At 34.8% G+C, this 18,813-nt stretch overlaps 1 protein-coding gene and 1 long non-coding RNA gene across 6 annotated transcripts in view; one reads left to right on the top strand and one right to left on the bottom strand.

Annotated features, from left to right (window-relative positions):
* Positions 1–11,599: 11,599 nt before the first annotated feature.
* Positions 11,600–13,926, top strand: LOC143222330 (uncharacterized). Its single transcript, XR_013012165.1, has 2 exons — positions 11,600–11,739; positions 13,759–13,926. It is a non-coding gene; the product is annotated as an uncharacterized LOC143222330 (long non-coding RNA).
* Mlh1 (DNA mismatch repair ATPase Mlh1) overlaps positions 13,646–18,813 on the bottom strand; it is a 55,330-nt gene continuing 50,162 nt past the window's right edge. For 2 of the 5 annotated variants that reach the window (XM_076448733.1, XM_076448732.1), the window contains exons 15-17: positions 18,391–18,555; positions 16,187–16,387; positions 13,646–13,873 (exon numbers count right to left, since the gene is read on the bottom strand). In XM_076448733.1, coding sequence (XP_076304848.1) covers positions 13,727–13,873; positions 16,187–16,387; positions 18,391–18,555 — 513 coding nt within the window. In that variant the 3' untranslated portion in view covers positions 13,646–13,726. Of the gene's footprint in view, positions 13,874–16,186; positions 16,388–16,476; positions 17,783–18,390; positions 18,556–18,813 lie in introns of those variants that run through there. The other 3 variants (XM_076448734.1, XM_076448735.1, XM_076448736.1) reach the window with 3 other exon arrangements.

Here is an 18,813-nt window from a genome sequence, read left to right as displayed (position 1 = left end):
AACAAAAACTATAAATACACATACAGAAAACACTATCGTTGTAGATACTGAAACACAAAATTTAAAAAACGGAAACATACACAGAAACAGCTTCATTTCAGTAACAAAAAATGAAAATCATCACAAAACACAAAGACACAAACACAAAATTACAAGATAAAACACGTAATAATCACTGAAGGCATGTCAGAAAATATAAAAAGCCGTAATTAGCAACCTGAAACCCGAAGATGCAAACTGGATGTAAAATTGTGGAAATCAAAAGTCTTATTAAGAGCAATGTATTGTCAGAGGTTCCGAGGCAGATTATCTGAACAGGGTCCTCAAAAAATAGCCTCGAGATCGAGATGGACGTACCGTACTTTACTTACCAGAAGCAAAACTAAACATTAAAACCTTTGTTGTTAAAGTTATTGAAACTGAAGAAATTCAAACCGAATTTAGAAAAAAACACAATATTTCATTCACACAAGTAGAAAGAATCATATCAAAAAAGAAAGCAACAACAAATCTAGTAAAAGAACCTACACACAAAGCACCCAGGATGTCCAGAGTATAATGACAAATGATATTAATATCTAGTGTCAGAGATTTCAAACGGAAAAAGCAGAAACACCCGCCGTAGTCGTAACGCGCCTCCGGTAGCACAGCAGAATGTTTGCGAACTCACAGAGCTAGAAACCAGGTTTCGTTATCCGTGGTGGGAAGAGCACAGACGATTCATAACAAACACACAAACTAACTAGTCGTAACGCAGTGTTACAACTGTTAAAGTTACGGACACGTCACGGCAGCTCTTAATTCTCTCCCACGATGTGTAGGTTGTGGTGCAGGTCATAATATCTCAGAGTCTAGATAATGAACTTAAAGACTCCCAATACTATAATTGCAAGCAAAAGCCCACAGCAGATTACAAAGGTTGTCCCAAATATAAGGACATCAAACAAAGAATACATGGCATACGTTATAATATCAAACAAACACAGTTTAGCGAAATAAACTGAACACAAAAGGCAGTAACAAAAACACCACTGCTGCCCGTATCAATGTCAAGCCTAATATATTCAACTACTCGCATCTCATTAACATTCACCTATGCAGCAGCTGTGCTTTCACCAAATAACAAGCAAATAAATCAAAACAAACAAACACTGGAAAATGAGAAAACAGTCACGGAACAACATTCACATGAAAATTCAAATCTAACAAATAATAAGTCAAATATCTTTCAATTAGATTCTTCAACTTGCCATTCATGAAGACTAAAATCTACGAAAACAAACAGACGATATAACTTTACTTTATATGCTGCCCCCCCCCTTCCCAGTGGCACAGCGCTGTGTCTGAGGACTTTCAACATTACAAACCGCGTTTCGATATCTGTGATGGGCAAAGCATAGATAAACCTTTGTGTAGCTCTGTGCTTAATTATAAACAAACAAGCCTTACTTTATGAAATAGCCAAAAAACATTTTTTGACTTGAAGACGAAAGGTGGAAGACTTTCGAAACGTCGTTCTCTACACTTGTGTCTCCACAACAGCAGTTGCCGTCCATTCTGCAAAGTTTCAGTCAAGAAACACTTTCGTCTGATAATTCCACATAAAACCTGATCATTTCTGAATTGTTTACTCATTTAAAATTTAAACAAGTACTAATTACCCGTTTATTGTGTATCTAATGTGCATCTACAGGGTATTTTATGCGAAATTCGTACGAGATAAATTAATCTAGAGTAAAATGATGACTTACCAGTGAATTATTTGCGAAGTGTTTTTTACAACCAACTGAAGCACAAAATAATACTGTATTTCATGCACGTGGCCCGAGAGAAACGATGTTTAAATACAAAGTTTTCTAACCATGTTTCTGTGAAATATTCTCTAGCATTTACCAATTTAAAATAGAAATCGTACAGGCGGCAAGAAGATATCTAAATTGTATCTGAATCTGATCGTCCTAGGTTACTACTAGCATTAACATGACCAAATACCGATACAAATAGACTTTAATATTTTAATTTTGTCGTTTTTGTATTGCTTGTTAGAGAAGGTTTTGACATGACATAATGATGGTGTGTGACAATTACAAATTTCTTAATTGTCTAAATTTGACGTCACTTTGTGAAGAACAAATATTGTAGTAAAAACATACTACTGAGCTATAAATCTTTGAACGGAATATTTACCTATATGTATACTAATGTACCATACTAGATCTCAATCGAATTTACTAGATCTTAGCGTCAATGGACTCTGGATATAATTTAAATTAAAACATTGGAAATACAGTTCACAGAAATAACAATTGTTGTAATAAATGGCATATGTATTGTGGTTGAAATATTACTATACACTTTTCTTCTTTTTGAAAAACCCTAATGGACTGACTATAAGGAATGCAATGTTAAAAATGTAATAGACTTTATATTAATGTACTATTACAAGTATAACTAAGTTTTATAGACTGTTCTGGGTAACGCGAACTGTTTCGGGCTTTTGAGAATTTAGCTAATGATGTCTGTGGTGTTTATTGACGGTTGTGTGATATTAAAACTTTTTGTAAACATATTCATTTAACACTTAACTAGGTATTATATTTATTAATAGTGACAGTAATGCTTTCCATGCTACACCAAGTTTTAATATAACGGTGTACAAGAAATATTTTTACTGCACAGTTCCAAGTAAGTGTGATACCTCTACTGTCTACTGTTGTTCTTCAATTATTGCAATATGCTAATAAAAGTTCTTCATTTATCATGTTTTACGTGCTGATACTAATACTTGAACTTGAAGCGAGTGTAAACATTTGGAGGGTTAGAATTACCATGGCTTGATGTCACTGAATAGGATTGTTTATGAGACATTTCAGTCCAAAGAGCACTGTCGCAGGTGTAATATGCAAGTATGAATTTCCTAGGTACATTAATAATCTTCTAACCTTAATGGACGTAATATGTATCTATGTGTGAGACCGAAATAATGAATTCAGTATGGCGACATTTACTGAATGGCACCACAAACAAAAACCCATAAAATTCACCCTTTGAGTGTTCAAGATTCAAACAGTTGGAAAAATGATTGTAGTATGCGTAACAACCATTTATTTGTAATAGAAAACAATAATCAGTAAAACTACTGTTCTCACAACAAAAACGTGGTTTTTATTGGGACTGCAAGTGATGGTTTATAAACCATTTATTGATGTAATTTGTAAATATTGTACTAAGAATGGAGTTCCTAAAACTGTTTTTTTTTTCAGTAATACCATTTTTAATATTTATACACATTACAATTTATATCAGTACAAGCCGAACACTTTTCCTGTGCAGTACATACTAGCAAAACGCCCGGCAAGGCCAGGTGTGTTAAGGGGTTCGACTCGTATTCCGAGGGTTGCGAGTTCGAATCTCCGTCGCACCAAACATGCTCGCCCTTTTAGCCGTAGAGGCGTTATAATGTTACAGTCAATCTCCTTATTCGTTGGTAGAAGAGTAGCCCAAGAGTTGGCGGTGGGTGGTGATGACTAGCTGCCTTCCCTCTAGTCTTACACTGCTAAATTAAAGACGGCTAGAGCAGATAGCCCTCGACTAGCTTTGCGTGAAATTAAAAAAACAACAACAAATAATACGGGCAGTTGTTTTTGCTAGTATAATTTTAATTTTTTTTCAGTTGTTCAGTTTTTATGGTGCATTTACGACAATGGGGTTCTACGGATTAGTAATGTAACATCTTTTGCTGACTGAGTAAAAGTTGACTATTTAATAATCAACAATTGCTGTAAGAGAACAAAAGTCAAGAGGTGATGCTCTCGATTGGACAAAGAAAGCGAATTTACCTGTTAAATTCAAGTTCACTTTCTTCAGTCAGTTCTTCTAGGAGATCGCTTATTGAAGATATACCTAAAAATATCGTGTTTTAGTTCAACAGAGATTAATCCTGATGGAAAGAAACTGTGGAGCTAAACACAGCCTAGTAGAAGCGACTGTCATTAAGTCTGCAAAAGAACACATGTTGTAGTTTCTGCTTATTTGTGATGATAAAGATTTTGTACACTTATTTCCATTCGCCCAGACTCATTAGCAGTGGCGTATTTAGGTTGAAGCCAGAGGTGGCTCAGCCCTTAGTCTCAATGAGGAGGCCATTGATAATGTTATTCTATGTATAATTACACGGAATGTAAGGCCCACAAAAATTACTCGTCCCTGGATCCACACAACCTTAAATCCGCTACTGCTCATTGGTTTACACTTAAAGAAAGTCAGTCACGTTAGATACAAGAGAACGCACCCCAATTTTTTGATAGAATCTAATGTGTTTTACGAGTTTGCCTATATTATACTAGAAGTAATTTATATTTTACCTGAAAATATCATACACACTATTTACTTTTTTTCAATTAAACATTTGGATTACTATTCATATAGAAGAGGTATTCACGTCATCTGATGAGCATGGCAAACCGGCTATAACCTTGTTTTTGTTTGTTTGTTTGTTTTGAATTTCACGCAAAGCTACACGAGGGCTCTCTGCACTAGCCGTCCCTACTTCAACAGTGTAAGAGTAGAAGGAAGGCAGCTAGTCATCACCACCCACCGCCAACTCTTAGGCTAGTTACTCTTTTACCAACGAATAATGAAATTGACTGTCACATTATAACGCCGACGGCTGAAAAGGCGAGCATGTTTGGTGTGACAGGGATTCGAACACTTTTTAGATTACGAGACAAGCACCCTTAACCACCTGGTATTTAATCTGATTTCATAGATGGATTAAATAGTGTTAGCAGGTGCTCGTTCGAAATAATAGGCTTTTTTTTTATTGGCGTGTTTTACGTACTAAGTCACTTGCCCCCCGCTACTACAGCGGTATGTCTACGGATTTACAACGCTAAAATCCGCCAGAGAGAAAGCAGTCATCCTCAGAAGAGAGCAGCAAATCAGAAGAGGAGGAAGATGTTGAAGATCGAGATTACAATTTCAGAGGTACAGCTGGTGAGATAAACCCATACTATACCCCAACCAAAGATACCTTAATGACTTGATCAGAGATCTTGGTCTAACAAAGTCGAATGCCGAGCTTTTGACATCTCAACTCAAGGAGTGGGATTTGTTAGATGAAAGTATGCACAGAATTCGCCAAGAAGCTCAATTGGAAGGAAAAAAGGTTGGAGCAGTTTTATCGCAGTGGTTCGGGGCTTCTTCGGCAATCACAAGGTTGAAAATTATGTAGAGCTGGTCGAGGCTCTGGTGAAGAACTACGGCAAAATGGGCTGCAGGATGTCTCTGAAATTCCATATCCTTGACACTCATATTGATAAATTTAAGGAGAACATGGGAGCATACTCAGAGGAGCAAGGCAAGCGCTTCCACCAAGATATACTGGACTTTGAACGCCGCTACCAAGGAGCGTATAACGAAAACATGATGGGAAACTGTATTTGGGAGCTGATACGTAAAACTGATATACATTACAGTCGCAAATCTCGAAAAACTACTCACTTCTAAACATTTCTGTTCATTTTTGTATAACTTTAGCATAAATACATGTACATCTTGATTCATATGTTGTTTTATTCAGACCTTATGTAAATAAAAATGTCAAATTTGCCTGTTTTTACATAGAAAATTGGTTAATTTCTGAATTTCATTATTCAGGTCACAAAAGCAAAGTTTGAAGGAATTAATGGCCATTTTCTGTATTTTTACAACATAAGTGATTAAGAAATAACACATACTATCCAGGAACAAAATTTGTGTTACATAGTGTAATACTACATACTATCCAGGAACAAAATTTGTGTTACATAGTGTAATACTACATACTATCCAGGAACAAAATTTGTGTTACACAGTGATAATTGTTAGTCGAGCTTCTCGAAATTTCGGTCGGCAACAATAATGGCAGTCACTTGTGTTTACACACACACACACACATACACACTGTTGATTCTTATACTCGAGAATCTTCTACAAATTTAGCGAATAGGTGGAAAAATCGCAATACACATTTAACAGTATATGTTGCTCGCATTTCCAAATATATATTTAAACCGAAACAAACATAAAATAAATATATGTTAGTAAATCCGTTACACTCATTAGGTGTCACACATTTCAAAAAGAAACTTTATTAATTAAGCGATGCTACATTCTGTTTGTGTATAAATATCAGTACGGTTTTAATACTGTTTGTTTTTGGAATTTCGCACAAAGCTACTCGAGGGCTATCTGTGCTAGCCGTCCCTAATTTAGCAGTGTAAGACTAGAGGGAAGGCAGCTAGTCATCACCACCCACCGCCAACTCTTGGGCTACTCTTTTACCAACGAATAGTGAGATTGACCGTCACATTATACGCCCTCACGGCTGGGAGGGCGAGCATGTTTAGCGCGACGCGGGCTCGAACCCGCGACCCTCGGATTACGAGTCGCACGCCTTACGCGCTTGGCCATGCCAGGCCCTCGGTTTTAATACTCAGAATTATCTTTGTGACAATACTGTGAAAAAGGAAAAATAATTTGTTCGAAGTTAAGCACAAAGTTATACAATTCGTGATAATGAGAAACCCACATGAAGTAAGAATCTATTCTCAATACGACTGGTGGTGGTATTAGAACTTTAATTAAAATAAAGTATAGAACAACGTTTCGACCGTCAGTTGTAAACGCTCTTTCTTAACCTGAATATGACCTTAAGAAGGTCGAAACGTTGTTGTGTACTTTATTTTAATTAAAGTTTTAATATCCATACCAGCCGTCTTTAAGAAGTCGTACAATGTACTGTTTGTGTTCACTGCGGGTATCGACACCCGTTTTTTAGCACTGAAAGCCTACAGTCTTACCGCTGTTCTACTGGGAAGCTAGATATAGAAAAATGAAATTTTGTTTTTTTTATTCTTACTGTCAAAGGTAACATAGCAAAGAGCTGTTTACAAATACAAAACAGAAAAACAATGAATATGTGAAAGGACAAAACAGAAAAGTCATTGTAGTTTACAACAAATAATTTTTATTTAGAAGTCATAATCATACCCACATTTTAACATAATTTATCTTTTACAGTATATAATCAAATTAGAAAAACATTTTTCTTTTCAGTTTGGTCTTCCTTTTTGCAAAGAACTATTTAGATGTTTTTCGACATTTATCGCTCTGGTTTTGAAAATTTGTGCATAACTATACATGTAAAAATCTGCACAAACTAACTAATTTTGAAGTTATGTACTAGAAGGAGATTTTTGTTTTGAATTTCGTGCAAAGCTACACTAGTACTACCTGCGCTAGCCGTCCCTAATTTAGCAGTGTTAGACTAGAGGGAAGGCAGCTAGTCAGCACCACCCACCGCCAGTTCTTGGGATACTCTTTTACCAACGAATAGTGAGATTGACCGAAACATTATAACGCCCCCACGGCTGAAAGGGCTAGCATGTTTGGTGCGACGGGGATTCGAATCCGCGGATTACGAGTCGAGCGCCTTAACCACCTGGCCATGCCAGGCCGTACTAAAAGGAATCAGCTTGTCAACAAAACTTACCGTCAATTCTTAGAAATTATAATACAACTGACCCTTGAAAGTTAGCAAACTTTTGTCGGACCGAATATTGAAATTTTACCATCACTATTATAACATATGGTCCCAATGCTGATTACCCCTTTTTTTGTAGTAACGAAGTGCGAACCATGAACTCTAAGGTAGCAAAAAAATTACTTGTGATATCGCAGACGACACTGCTATAAAAATTAGATTGAAAATATTAAATAAAAACTGAATATAGCATTTTTTAAGGACAGTGAAGCTTTCACACTTGTCCACCATTAGATATAAACATTTAAAGCGAAAACATCAAACACTAACTAAAATAGAGCAAAACCTCACTCAACATGCATATGGTTTCAAAATTGAAACAGTATGAAACGTGGGCTAAATATGAGGTCGAAACTTTTTATTTTTCGTCTCACTGAAAAATTACTTGAGTGTCGCGGTTTCGAATCCCCGTCATACCAAACACGCTCACCCTTTCAGCCGTGTGGGCGTTATAATGTGTCGTTCAACCCCACTATTCGTTAGTAAAAGAGTAGCCCAAGAGTTGGCGGTGAGTGGTGATGATTAGCTGCTTTCCTTCCAGTTTTATACTGGTAAATTAGGGGCGACTAGCTCAGGTAGCCCTCGTGTTGTTTTGCATGAAATTCAAAAGCAAGGCCCGGCATGGCCAGGTGGGTTAAGGCGTTCGACTCGTAATCTGAGGATCACAGGTTCGAATCCCGGTCGCACCAAACATCCTCGCCCTTTCAGCCGTGGGGGGATTCTAATGTGACAGTCCATCCCACTATTCGTTGGTAAAAGAGTAGCTCAAGAGTTGGCGGTGGGTGGTGATGACTAGCTGCCTTCCCTCTAGTCTTACACTGCTAAATTAGGGACGGCTAGCGCAGATGGCCCTCGAGTAGCTTTGTGCGAAATTCAAAAACAAACAATTCAAAAGCAAAAATTACTCGTACTACCATTTACAAGTACAAGATTTATTGCACTGTGTATAGTGCATGCAAAACCAAATGGAAGTCCACCAATATCGTTGCTTTATTGGTGATGCACATGTAATACAACACCGAAGAAAAATTCCGTTACTATTTCCAGATGTGATAAAATTTCCTTGTACTTTTGTGAAGCACATGGGAATAGTACAGTGTCAGCAAAGCAAAAGCGGTTCTCGGTACGAATGCAAGGACAGAATTAAATACACATAAACGATGAATACTCAAATTACTTGAAAAAAAATCAAGTTTATGTTATTAGGAAATCCGTATTTACGAAATGAAAATTCCAAAATAAATATATCAAAGTGATATATTAAAGCATGTTGATAGAAATAAATACCCTATCCTTTCTATCTATCTATAAATGAATGTTACAGATATTACAGAATATATGTTGTTTCGGATTAGTTTGAATTTCGCGCAAAGCTATACGAGGGCTATCTGTGCTAGCCGTCCCTAATTTTGCAGTGTTAGACTAAAGTGAAGGTAGTTATTCATCACCACCCACCGCCAACTACTGGGCTACTCCTTTACCAACGAATAGTAGGATTGACCTTCACATTATAATGACCCAAGGCTAAAGGTGTGAGCATGTTTGGTGTGACAGGGATTCGAACCCGCGACACTCAGATAACGAGTCGAGTGCCTCAATCACCTGCCTGTGCCATACCTTTTAATAAGTGAAAAGTGTGGTATATATGTACCCACCTACTTTAGTATCTTATTAGTTATAGTACATATTTTATGGCCCGGCAGTAGCTTCCTTCCCTCTAGTCTTACACCGTTAAGTTAGGCTAGCGCAGATAGCCCTCGTGTAGCTTTGCGCGATATTCAAAACAAACGTAACTTATTAAGAAAAATGTAATAAAATTTAAATTTACCGTGAGCATTCAGCTTCGCGTAAAATATACGATTTATGAAAGTGTTCATACACAATCACTTTAACAACGTTTTTACAGCTTAAATTAATTTCAGGACGGTAAAATAATTGATAATTAAGAAAACTGTGAGGGTAAAACGAGGATTACTTAAACCACCGTAAATGGATAACTAAACTACCCGAAGTTCGTAAGATTAATTAGTTTTGGTAAGCATATAATGTTGGTTAAAAATATCTTAAAATAGAATCTCAGCATATGATAACTATAAATTAATGTGAATAACAGCTAAAGATGATATAAATAAATAGTGAAAATGTCATGAGTTTCTCATTTATTCTGGCTCCATAGAGGGACAGCGGTATATCTGAGGACTCACACCGCTAGAATCCAGGTTTCGATACCCGTGGTGAGAAGATCACAAACAGCCTTTGGTGCAGCTTTGTGTTTAACTCTAAACAATACGGCCGGTATGGCCATGTGGTTAAAGCATTCAACTCGCAATCTAAGTGTCGCGGGTTCGAATTCCTGTCCCACCAAACATGCTCGCCCTTTCAGCAATGAGGACGTTATAACGTGACGGTAAATCCCACTATTCGTTGGTAAAAGAAAAGCTCAATAGTTGGCGGTGGGTGGTGATGACTAGCTGCCTTCCGTCTAGTCTTACACCACTAAATTAGGAACGGCTGGCGCAGATAGCCCTCGTGTAGCTTTACGCAATATTCAAAACAAACATATTTCATAATTTCAATTTTTCTTAAATTTTTCGGTCTGGTGGTTAGGTTGTTCGACTCGTTATTTCAAAGTCATGAAAACGAAATGCGTCGACGAATATGTGTATCTTTTCGTCAGTAGGAGCGTTATAATGTGACGGTAAATCCCACTACTCGTTTATGAGAACAGCCTAAGAGTTCAAAATAGGTGGTATTCAGACATACCTTTAGTCTACACCTTCAAAATTAGAGGTGTGTAGCGCAGATTTCTCCCCAGGTAGCTTTACGCGAAATTGAGCAAAAAGATAAAAAACAAAAAGTTTTATCACCTTCTAATTCGGAATATACTGAATCTGGTTAAGGTTACATGTTAGTTCACTTCTGTCTTGGATGTTACTTATTATAGTGGTTTCACATGTTCTACTTTAATCTCTCTAATGAGGGTTCTGGTTAAATAGTTTCATAAACAGGAATAACGCCATGCGTCTTGTTTTAAAATAACCCCGAATCTATAAGAACCTTTTCGGTGACTAAATAGTGTTTAATGAACAGGAATCACACCATACGTCTTGTTTCAAAATAACCCTGTATCTGTAAGAACCTTTTTTTGGTGGTTAAATAGTGTTTAATAAACAGGAATCACGCCGTACGTCTTGTTTTAAAATAACCCTGTATCTGTAAGAACCTTTTCGGTGGTTAAATAGTGTTTAATAAACAGGAATCACGCCGTACGTCTTGTTTTAAAATAACCCTGTATCTGTAAGAACCTTTTCGGTGGTTAAATAGTGTTTTCATAAACAGGAATAACACTGTACACTTTCTTTTAAAGTAACGATACATCTGTAACAAACTTTTCGATGGTTAAACTGTTTCACAAACAGGAATATTGTTTTGCTTTTACAGCTAGTTTTACAGTAATGGAACTGCATCAGAAGAATCTGTAAAAACATGTAACTTATGTTCTAGTAATTAGTTATGTTTACACGAGTGTGCAATACACCAATTTCATTTTCATGTTTTGTTTTTCTGAAAAAACTGTAAATGTATTTTCGTAAAACAATTTTAAGATGCATGATTTAGTAATTTCTTCAAATCTGCTGCTGTTGTCATACAGTGGAAACTTAAAGTTAACCCTCGGTACCAAAGAGCACATACCATCACCTTTTGCAGTGTTTTGTATTTCACGTCAGTTATCAACTGTTCGTTTTACCCTATATTGCTGATTGAGCGATAGTTCGTTGCAAAGGGCAGATAAAATATACAAGGATAGCATTTAAATAAAACTTTAGATATATTTTTAAAGCACTAGAGGTTATGTAAATATAACATGTAAACTGTACGAAGTACAAAACATGTTTATTCTTCACAGGTACATCATCTTATACTACGACTTATAAGGGTCCTAATCAAACCGACTTCTGCATTTCACATACACGTCCTTAGCGCAAACGCTTCTGCAACATATCAAATTCGTGTATGTAACTAAAACATGGCACATTTCATGTAGATGTAAGTTTGGCGTCATGGTCTATATACCTTCCCGAATATGGGTTCAGTCCAATGGATAGTACACTTGCGCATTTGGTTAATGTGGAAGCAAGACAACATACAAATCGGTAAATATGTATAAAATCTTAAGAAAAACAACTTAATAAAAATACTGTTATAATGTAACGACAGTAAGCAGTATGTTGATCCACTAGTTGCCGTGTTAACATACACCGCTACTTTTCATGTTGCAGTTTCTAAGAACATATTTCTAATGAACCAGTCCTACGTCTTAAAAACACTAACTTTTACTCGTTTAGCAGACAAAAATTAAATGATTACGCTAACTTGAAATTTGTTTCTAATTTAAGAAATTTTAAAAAGTTACATAGAAGATAATGCCTTTTTAATTACACATTTTTATTTTTAAAAATGCGTGCAAAGTGAGACGTATTTACTTTAGTGCTGGTTTTACCAATATGAATAACAATTTAATTACCAACTTTGACATTTAGCTCTTGCAATAGTCGTTTGTTGAAATTCGCACAGGTGGCTAGATAAGGCCACCCATCGTCAACTTATGGGCTACTCTAACTGAATGGCATATTGACGCTCCTAAAGCGCGGTAAGTGATTTATTGTTTTCTGATAGTAAGAGAGCACGATCCAAGTTCCCACAGTCTAGCAAGCTTTGTTTTTGTTGTTGTTCTCAGTGTAAAGCTACACAGTGGTCTAGCTGCACACTGTCCACCACAGGGAATCGAATGAAGGATTTTCGCGATGCAAGTTCAAAACGTCGGGCAATCTTGTCACAGAATTGGGCTCGGCTATCATGCAAAATAGCTACTATCTTTAATACCTTACAAAAATGTAAGTTTTAAATTATTTTTTATATAGCCACCAAACCTCAAGGAAACCTAACAGTATGAATATTCTCTTCTATTTTTTGAAGTTAAGAACAGAACTACAAAATGGGTTATCTTAGCTCTGTTTACTACGGGTATCAAAACCAGGTTTCTCGTGTTTAAGTCCAGAGATAAATCGTTGTGCCACTAGATGGGGCAGCGATCAACTAAATCACGTGATAAATTAACTGGATTCCTTAGATGAGATGACTGTTCTATTTATATAAATTATCGAGATGGCCACAAGAAAACATTAGCAGTTCACAAAAACTCATTTAATATAAAAATAAAACGTTACTTAATTTCAGACAGTATTAAAATTATATAATAAATACACTACAAGCTTTAAAAATATTTAGTGAAAATTTAAATAATGATTGTTCTAAAATTTTAATTACAAAGCATAAGAAATGTCCTTGTAAAGGTAGCCAATAAAAGTCATATTAAATGAACAAATAGATAAAGTATCTACTTATTAAATAACTAAACAGTGATAACTATAATAAAATGTATTATTCATTTTAAGTTAATCATAAAGATATATGATGGTTTTTGTTTGTTTGTTTTGAAGTTTTGCGCAAGGCTAAATGAGGGCTATCTGTCCTTAATTTAGTAGTGTAAGACTAGAGGGAAGGCAACTAGTCATTACCACCCACCGCCAACTCTTGGGCTTCTTTTTTACCAACAAACAGTGTGATTGACTGTAAATTATAAAACACCACAACAGCTAAAAGGGTACGTTTACTATGACGGGGATTCGAAGCCACGACCATAAGCTTACGGGTCAAGCATCCTAGCCACCTGACCATGCCAGGCCTCAACATATAATGGGATTTTTTAACTGTACTGTGCCCATTATTACCTAAATACGATTTTTGGTGTTATAAGTCTGCTGAGCTGGTGGGTGGGGGAATAAAAATGTAAAATAAGGTCAAATCTTAAACAAAATGTTTTTTTTTCCCTTAGTTCTTCTGGTTAGCAATAGTAAAATTGAAGGAAGAATATTCAAATTGAAGTTTTAGGAACAAGTAACATCAGGATTTTAGTTTATACACTTAGAAAGACGTTCACATACATTTAGCCATGTGATAGGTAGAGGAATCATTCTGAAGATAAACCATGATCAATTGTTTCTAGAAATGTGACCAAGAGTTTTTATTAAATATCTTACAAGTTAATGATACAAATATACAATTCTGTTGGAAAATATACTAACATCTTTCAAATACTTTGTACAAATCAGGCAGATCAGCTATCTGGAGAACTGTGGAGTCTTCTGCAAAGAACTTTGGAGGTGTCAGTGTGGACCGGATTCCAGGATAAAGAACATGCTCCACTGTCCATTTCCAACTTGGAACCTAAATGGAAGAATATCAGTTTCATATTAAACATGCTGATGTTAATTTTTAAACCAGTTTTCTTGTCTGAAATTTTATTTGATGCTTTCATTTTTTTTTCCAATATTTGGATTTACTGAACAAATGTACAAATGACCATTACAAAGTACCTTGAAACTGTTGCATGTACACCTGTATTTCCAACGTATTAACGTGCATGATGAAAATTAACAGAGAGCAGTTAATCTTCTGTTATGAAGACCCTACCTCTATGTTCATATTTAGTGCTATAAACACCTACTAACTGGCCATATTCTAATTCAGATGTTCTCCAAGGTTTACTTTCTTAAACTAATGCTCATCATTGGTAGGCACCTAAATTATTAATGTGAACACAACAAAAGTAATGTTTCTGGAAGTCACAATCAATATTAAACAAAAGTAACATTGTACAAATGTGTTATATTAATTACAAGTAATAATGCCAAAGTGTGAGTAATTTGGCTTGGTGTATATACTCATAGTTGAAATTTGGACTGATCTTGTGACTGTTCTTTTGCATCATTACTTTCTTGAAGAAGTGATTTCACTTGTTTTGGTTTGTTTTTTTAATTTTGCACAAAGCTACATGAGTGCTATTTGCACTAGTCGTCCATAATTTAGCAGTGTAAGACAGCTAGTTGTCATTACCATCTACACCTAATTTTTGGGATACTCTTTTACCAACAAATAGTCTAAATGGCCATCATGTTGTAATGCTTCCACAGCTGAAAGGGTGAGCATGTCTGGTGAGAAGGGCATTCAAACTTGTGACCCTCACAGTGTGAGTCAAGCACCCTGACAACATGGATATACTGAACCTATTTGCTTTGAAAGAGTTATTTATATAAACATGTTTCCCTCACTTTACCATTTTGTTACAAAACTTGTGATCTGTACACAGAAAGCTTTTTGCTGATAAATTAATATTTTATTTTGATTTGATTCTTCCTTACATTTGTTTTCTAATTATATCACATTGAACAAGCAGGGAATACTATTTATTGGTTTAATGTAATAACCTATAAACTGAGTCCATAACAAAAACCAATCATTACTAGTCTGAAAAAACGAGATTCGATCATTGGATGAATAAGCCATTTTAGTACGACTTTTTTAACAGGATCACTGACAGGAGCAATTCTTTATTACAAAAAGTGCAGTTCCCCATGGAAAATTTTTTAAGGTTTTCAAAATAAAGGCTAAAAAGTAATAAAATAGAGGTTGAAATACATAAAACACAGATCATACATCCATAGTGTTAAAATAAAAGTTGAAACACATAACAACACAGGTTATACTTCCACAGTGTTAAAATAAAAGTTGAAACACATAACAATACAGGTTATACTTCCACACTGTTAAAATAAAGGTTGAAACATATAACAACACAGGTTATACTTCCACACAGTTAAAATAAAGATTAAAATACATAAAAACACAGGTTATATTTTCACAGGGTTTTGTCACATTTCTTTCAGACTTTGTAGTGCACACTGGAAGAAATTACACATTTTGATATCAAAGTTAGTAAATACAAGCGCCTTTACACACCAGATAATTATAAGTTAATTTTTATTTTAACCAACCTCTCACCTTTGCATCTTCTTCAGAGTTACTCCATAAATGTTTGATATTACAATGTGTTAATATTGTCATATTTCATAACACATGAAATAACACTTAAAAGCCTACTTATTTCTAAATTTTATCATTATCATTATAAACACAAGTTTTGTCATTACTTACTCAGATATTGTGGTAAACACCCATAGCTTACTATGAATTGTTGCTCAAGCCTTTTGTACTTAGAGTTTTTGAGATTGCTCCTTTTAGGTTATTTTCCATACCACTATGCTTAAAACACCTTTTATTTCCATTATTTAAACAGACTGGGAGATCAAGAAATTAATTCAGTAGATATAGACTCAAAGTACACCTTAAAAATACTTCAAACAATATGTATATGTAAAAATCAGTTCTTGATGATAAAATAATAACATATACATTTACCAAACTACAAATATGTATGAAAGACATGTATGCAATACACAGGTCATCCTGCTGAAAGAATTAGAAATTTATTTGGTGCAGATTTATTCTACTCTACAAAAATAAAGTTTTATCATGTCAAAATAAGAAAGTTGCAGGCTACTGAAAAAAAAAAAAAAAGTTGTAAAGATTGTGCTACCAGAAAAAGGGTTTTTACAGCTTTCAAGAGATCATGAAAGTGTTGTTATTTTTTAATAATAATGAAAAAAAAAGGAATGTATGTAAATGAACTTTCAATGTTACCGTATTGGAATTCGTACAAGTCTCAACTCCATCCCTTGGAAAAGCATAAAACCTGGCCATTTCTCTGCAAAACGTTTCAAAACATTCGTCTTCTGTTTCCCAGTCAACTTCAGTAGTTAGTCTTAGGATGTACATTGGTAGCCTTTCTAAAGGTGGGATATAGTTGTCTAGTAGCAATGGAAGGCTTAAAATATTCCCCTCCTGTAATCAAAGAGAAATTAGTACATATATTTTGGAACTATTTCACATATATAACAGACCAATAAATTAAGATAATCATAAATATATACCTGAAATATTTGTTTTCTTCATAATTACTACTACTATTAGTTATTCAAGATCTTCTTAACAAAATTAGCAATTAGGGCTTCAGTTTTGTTTCTCATCAAGTCCATTGCTGCTTAGGGCTGTGTATGAAGTTTCATCAAGTGGCAAACAAGTAGTGTCTGATTTTCTTTTCTTTTATTAACTAAAAGTATTTGACAATACATGTGTAGTAATTACACACCAAATGTTACTCACATGAAAAATTTAATTTTTTGGTTTGTATAGTGCAAATTTCTGAATCATTATTGGTGATAAAACAAAACAAAATGTTATAAAAAATAGCTCCTTACATGCCTTGGAACAGACCATTATGGACATGAGCAACACTGCATAGCAGATGTAAGTACTCTACTGAGTGCTCCTAGTTATATTTTTATTTTGATTAATTTAAAAAAACAACAAAAAACAAGTTAGTCTGGCGTGGCCTGATGGTTAGGGTACTTAACTCATAATTTGTGAGTCATGGCTTTGAATCCTCATCACTGAATGTGTTTGCCATTTTACCCATAGGGACATTAGAAAGTGATGGTCAATCACACTAATTACTGGTACAGAGTGACCTAAGATTTAGCAGTGGATAGAGCTGATTAACTGCCTCTCTTCTAGTCTATTACCACTAAATTATGAATTGCTAGTGCAGATAGCCTTCCCGTAGCTTTTCCCACAATGCAAAAATAAACAAACAGAAAGCAGATATACATTAGAATTTTTGAAATTAATATTTTCAAAGTACCATAACTATCATTACACACAAACTTGGACTTGTAAAGACTTCACAAAACGGACAGAAAGTAATCTTAATAACTATTTAACTGAGCTATTCATTTTTCTTCTTCAGTTGTGCATTATTACAAATTACCTAACATTCAGCAGTAAACTCAGATAGAAAAACATTTTTCCTTTTATGTAGAAATTTTTAATTGATTAAATACAGGCAAGAGCTGTTATAACAATACCTTATCTGACTAATTAAGCAATGGCTTGGTGTTGATACAAGAGCAACAAAACAAGTGTATACTGTAATTAACAGTAAATAACAATTTAAAAAAATGTTATATTTCTATGGATTTACAGTCTGAGAAGTACAAGGTCATACTGGTGACACTATCTCTTGTCAGTTGGACAATGTCATCATTATAGCCTTGTAACTGGGTGGTACAGTAAATCTTTGCCCCCCGCTAGTACAGCGGTATGTCTCCGGATTACAACGCTAAAATCAGGGGTTTGATTCCTCTCGGTGGGCTGAGCAGATAGCCCGATGTGGCTTTGCTATAAGAAAAACACAAACACACACAGTAAATCTTTACAATGACTAAACACTCAACATGTCTCAAAAATTTCACTTGTGAATGAAGACATTATAAGTTATTTTTTGTATCAGTCAATGAGTATGGGTACAATAAATTGAAAACTCTTACCCATGAAGAAGTCTTAACAGTAACAAATACAGCCTCAAATGAAAAATGCAAAATTAACAGCTAAAAATATTGCTGGCTAAATGTATTAGACTATATGGGAAAAAAAAGGATACAAATAGTTAAAAACATTACTTTACAAACAGGAAATTATTCTGGTGGTTAAAAACGTTAAGAGCACATGAAGGTGCCTAACCAATAAAATAAATTATTAGTTAAACATGTACTCTAATTAAATTCTATGCTATACAAGCTAAAACATTGTATCATTGTACCACTGGTCTTTGTGCACGAAATTATGAGTTAGAAAACAAAATTACTAAGAAAGAAAGATAATACTTATATTACAGACAGATAAAATTATATTTCCACAATTATAATTTACTCACTTTACATGTAAGAATATAAAACACAAAACTTATTACTTTTATGTTAAGTTATATAGTCTGATTTTTCAAGCACCTGATCTATATCCAGTGAGAAGTAATCTTCTAACATTTCAGCTTTTGATTTCAAGAAGTCCACAATGTATTGAGCTAAACCAGTTTTTGGCCCATCTGATTCTAACCACCCACTTTCTTCACTATCTAATGCCAACATGGCTAAATCGTAAAGTGGAGCCGGCGACTGTAAGATACAGAAAATATTTTTTATATGTAAATACAGAAGCAATAAAAGGATATAGGTGAAAAACAAACAGAACAGAACTTTCTCACAATTTATTCTTGATGATGAGAAACCCATTTGAAAAAAAATATGTATCTCAGAATGGGTTAGTATGGGTATTAACACTTTTATGATACATTTCTCACAATTTATTTCACTAAGGCCTAATATCATGAGATATTTTATCTGCCCTACTAGTTACTTTTACAAATATGAACA

Source organism: Tachypleus tridentatus, chromosome 8 (genome assembly GCF_004210375.1).
Source record: "Tachypleus tridentatus isolate NWPU-2018 chromosome 8, ASM421037v1, whole genome shotgun sequence".
NCBI lineage: Eukaryota > Metazoa > Arthropoda > Merostomata > Xiphosura > Limulidae > Tachypleus > Tachypleus tridentatus.
Note: the sequence above shows the minus strand (reverse complement) of the source record. Positions and strands in the feature narration are given on the sequence as shown.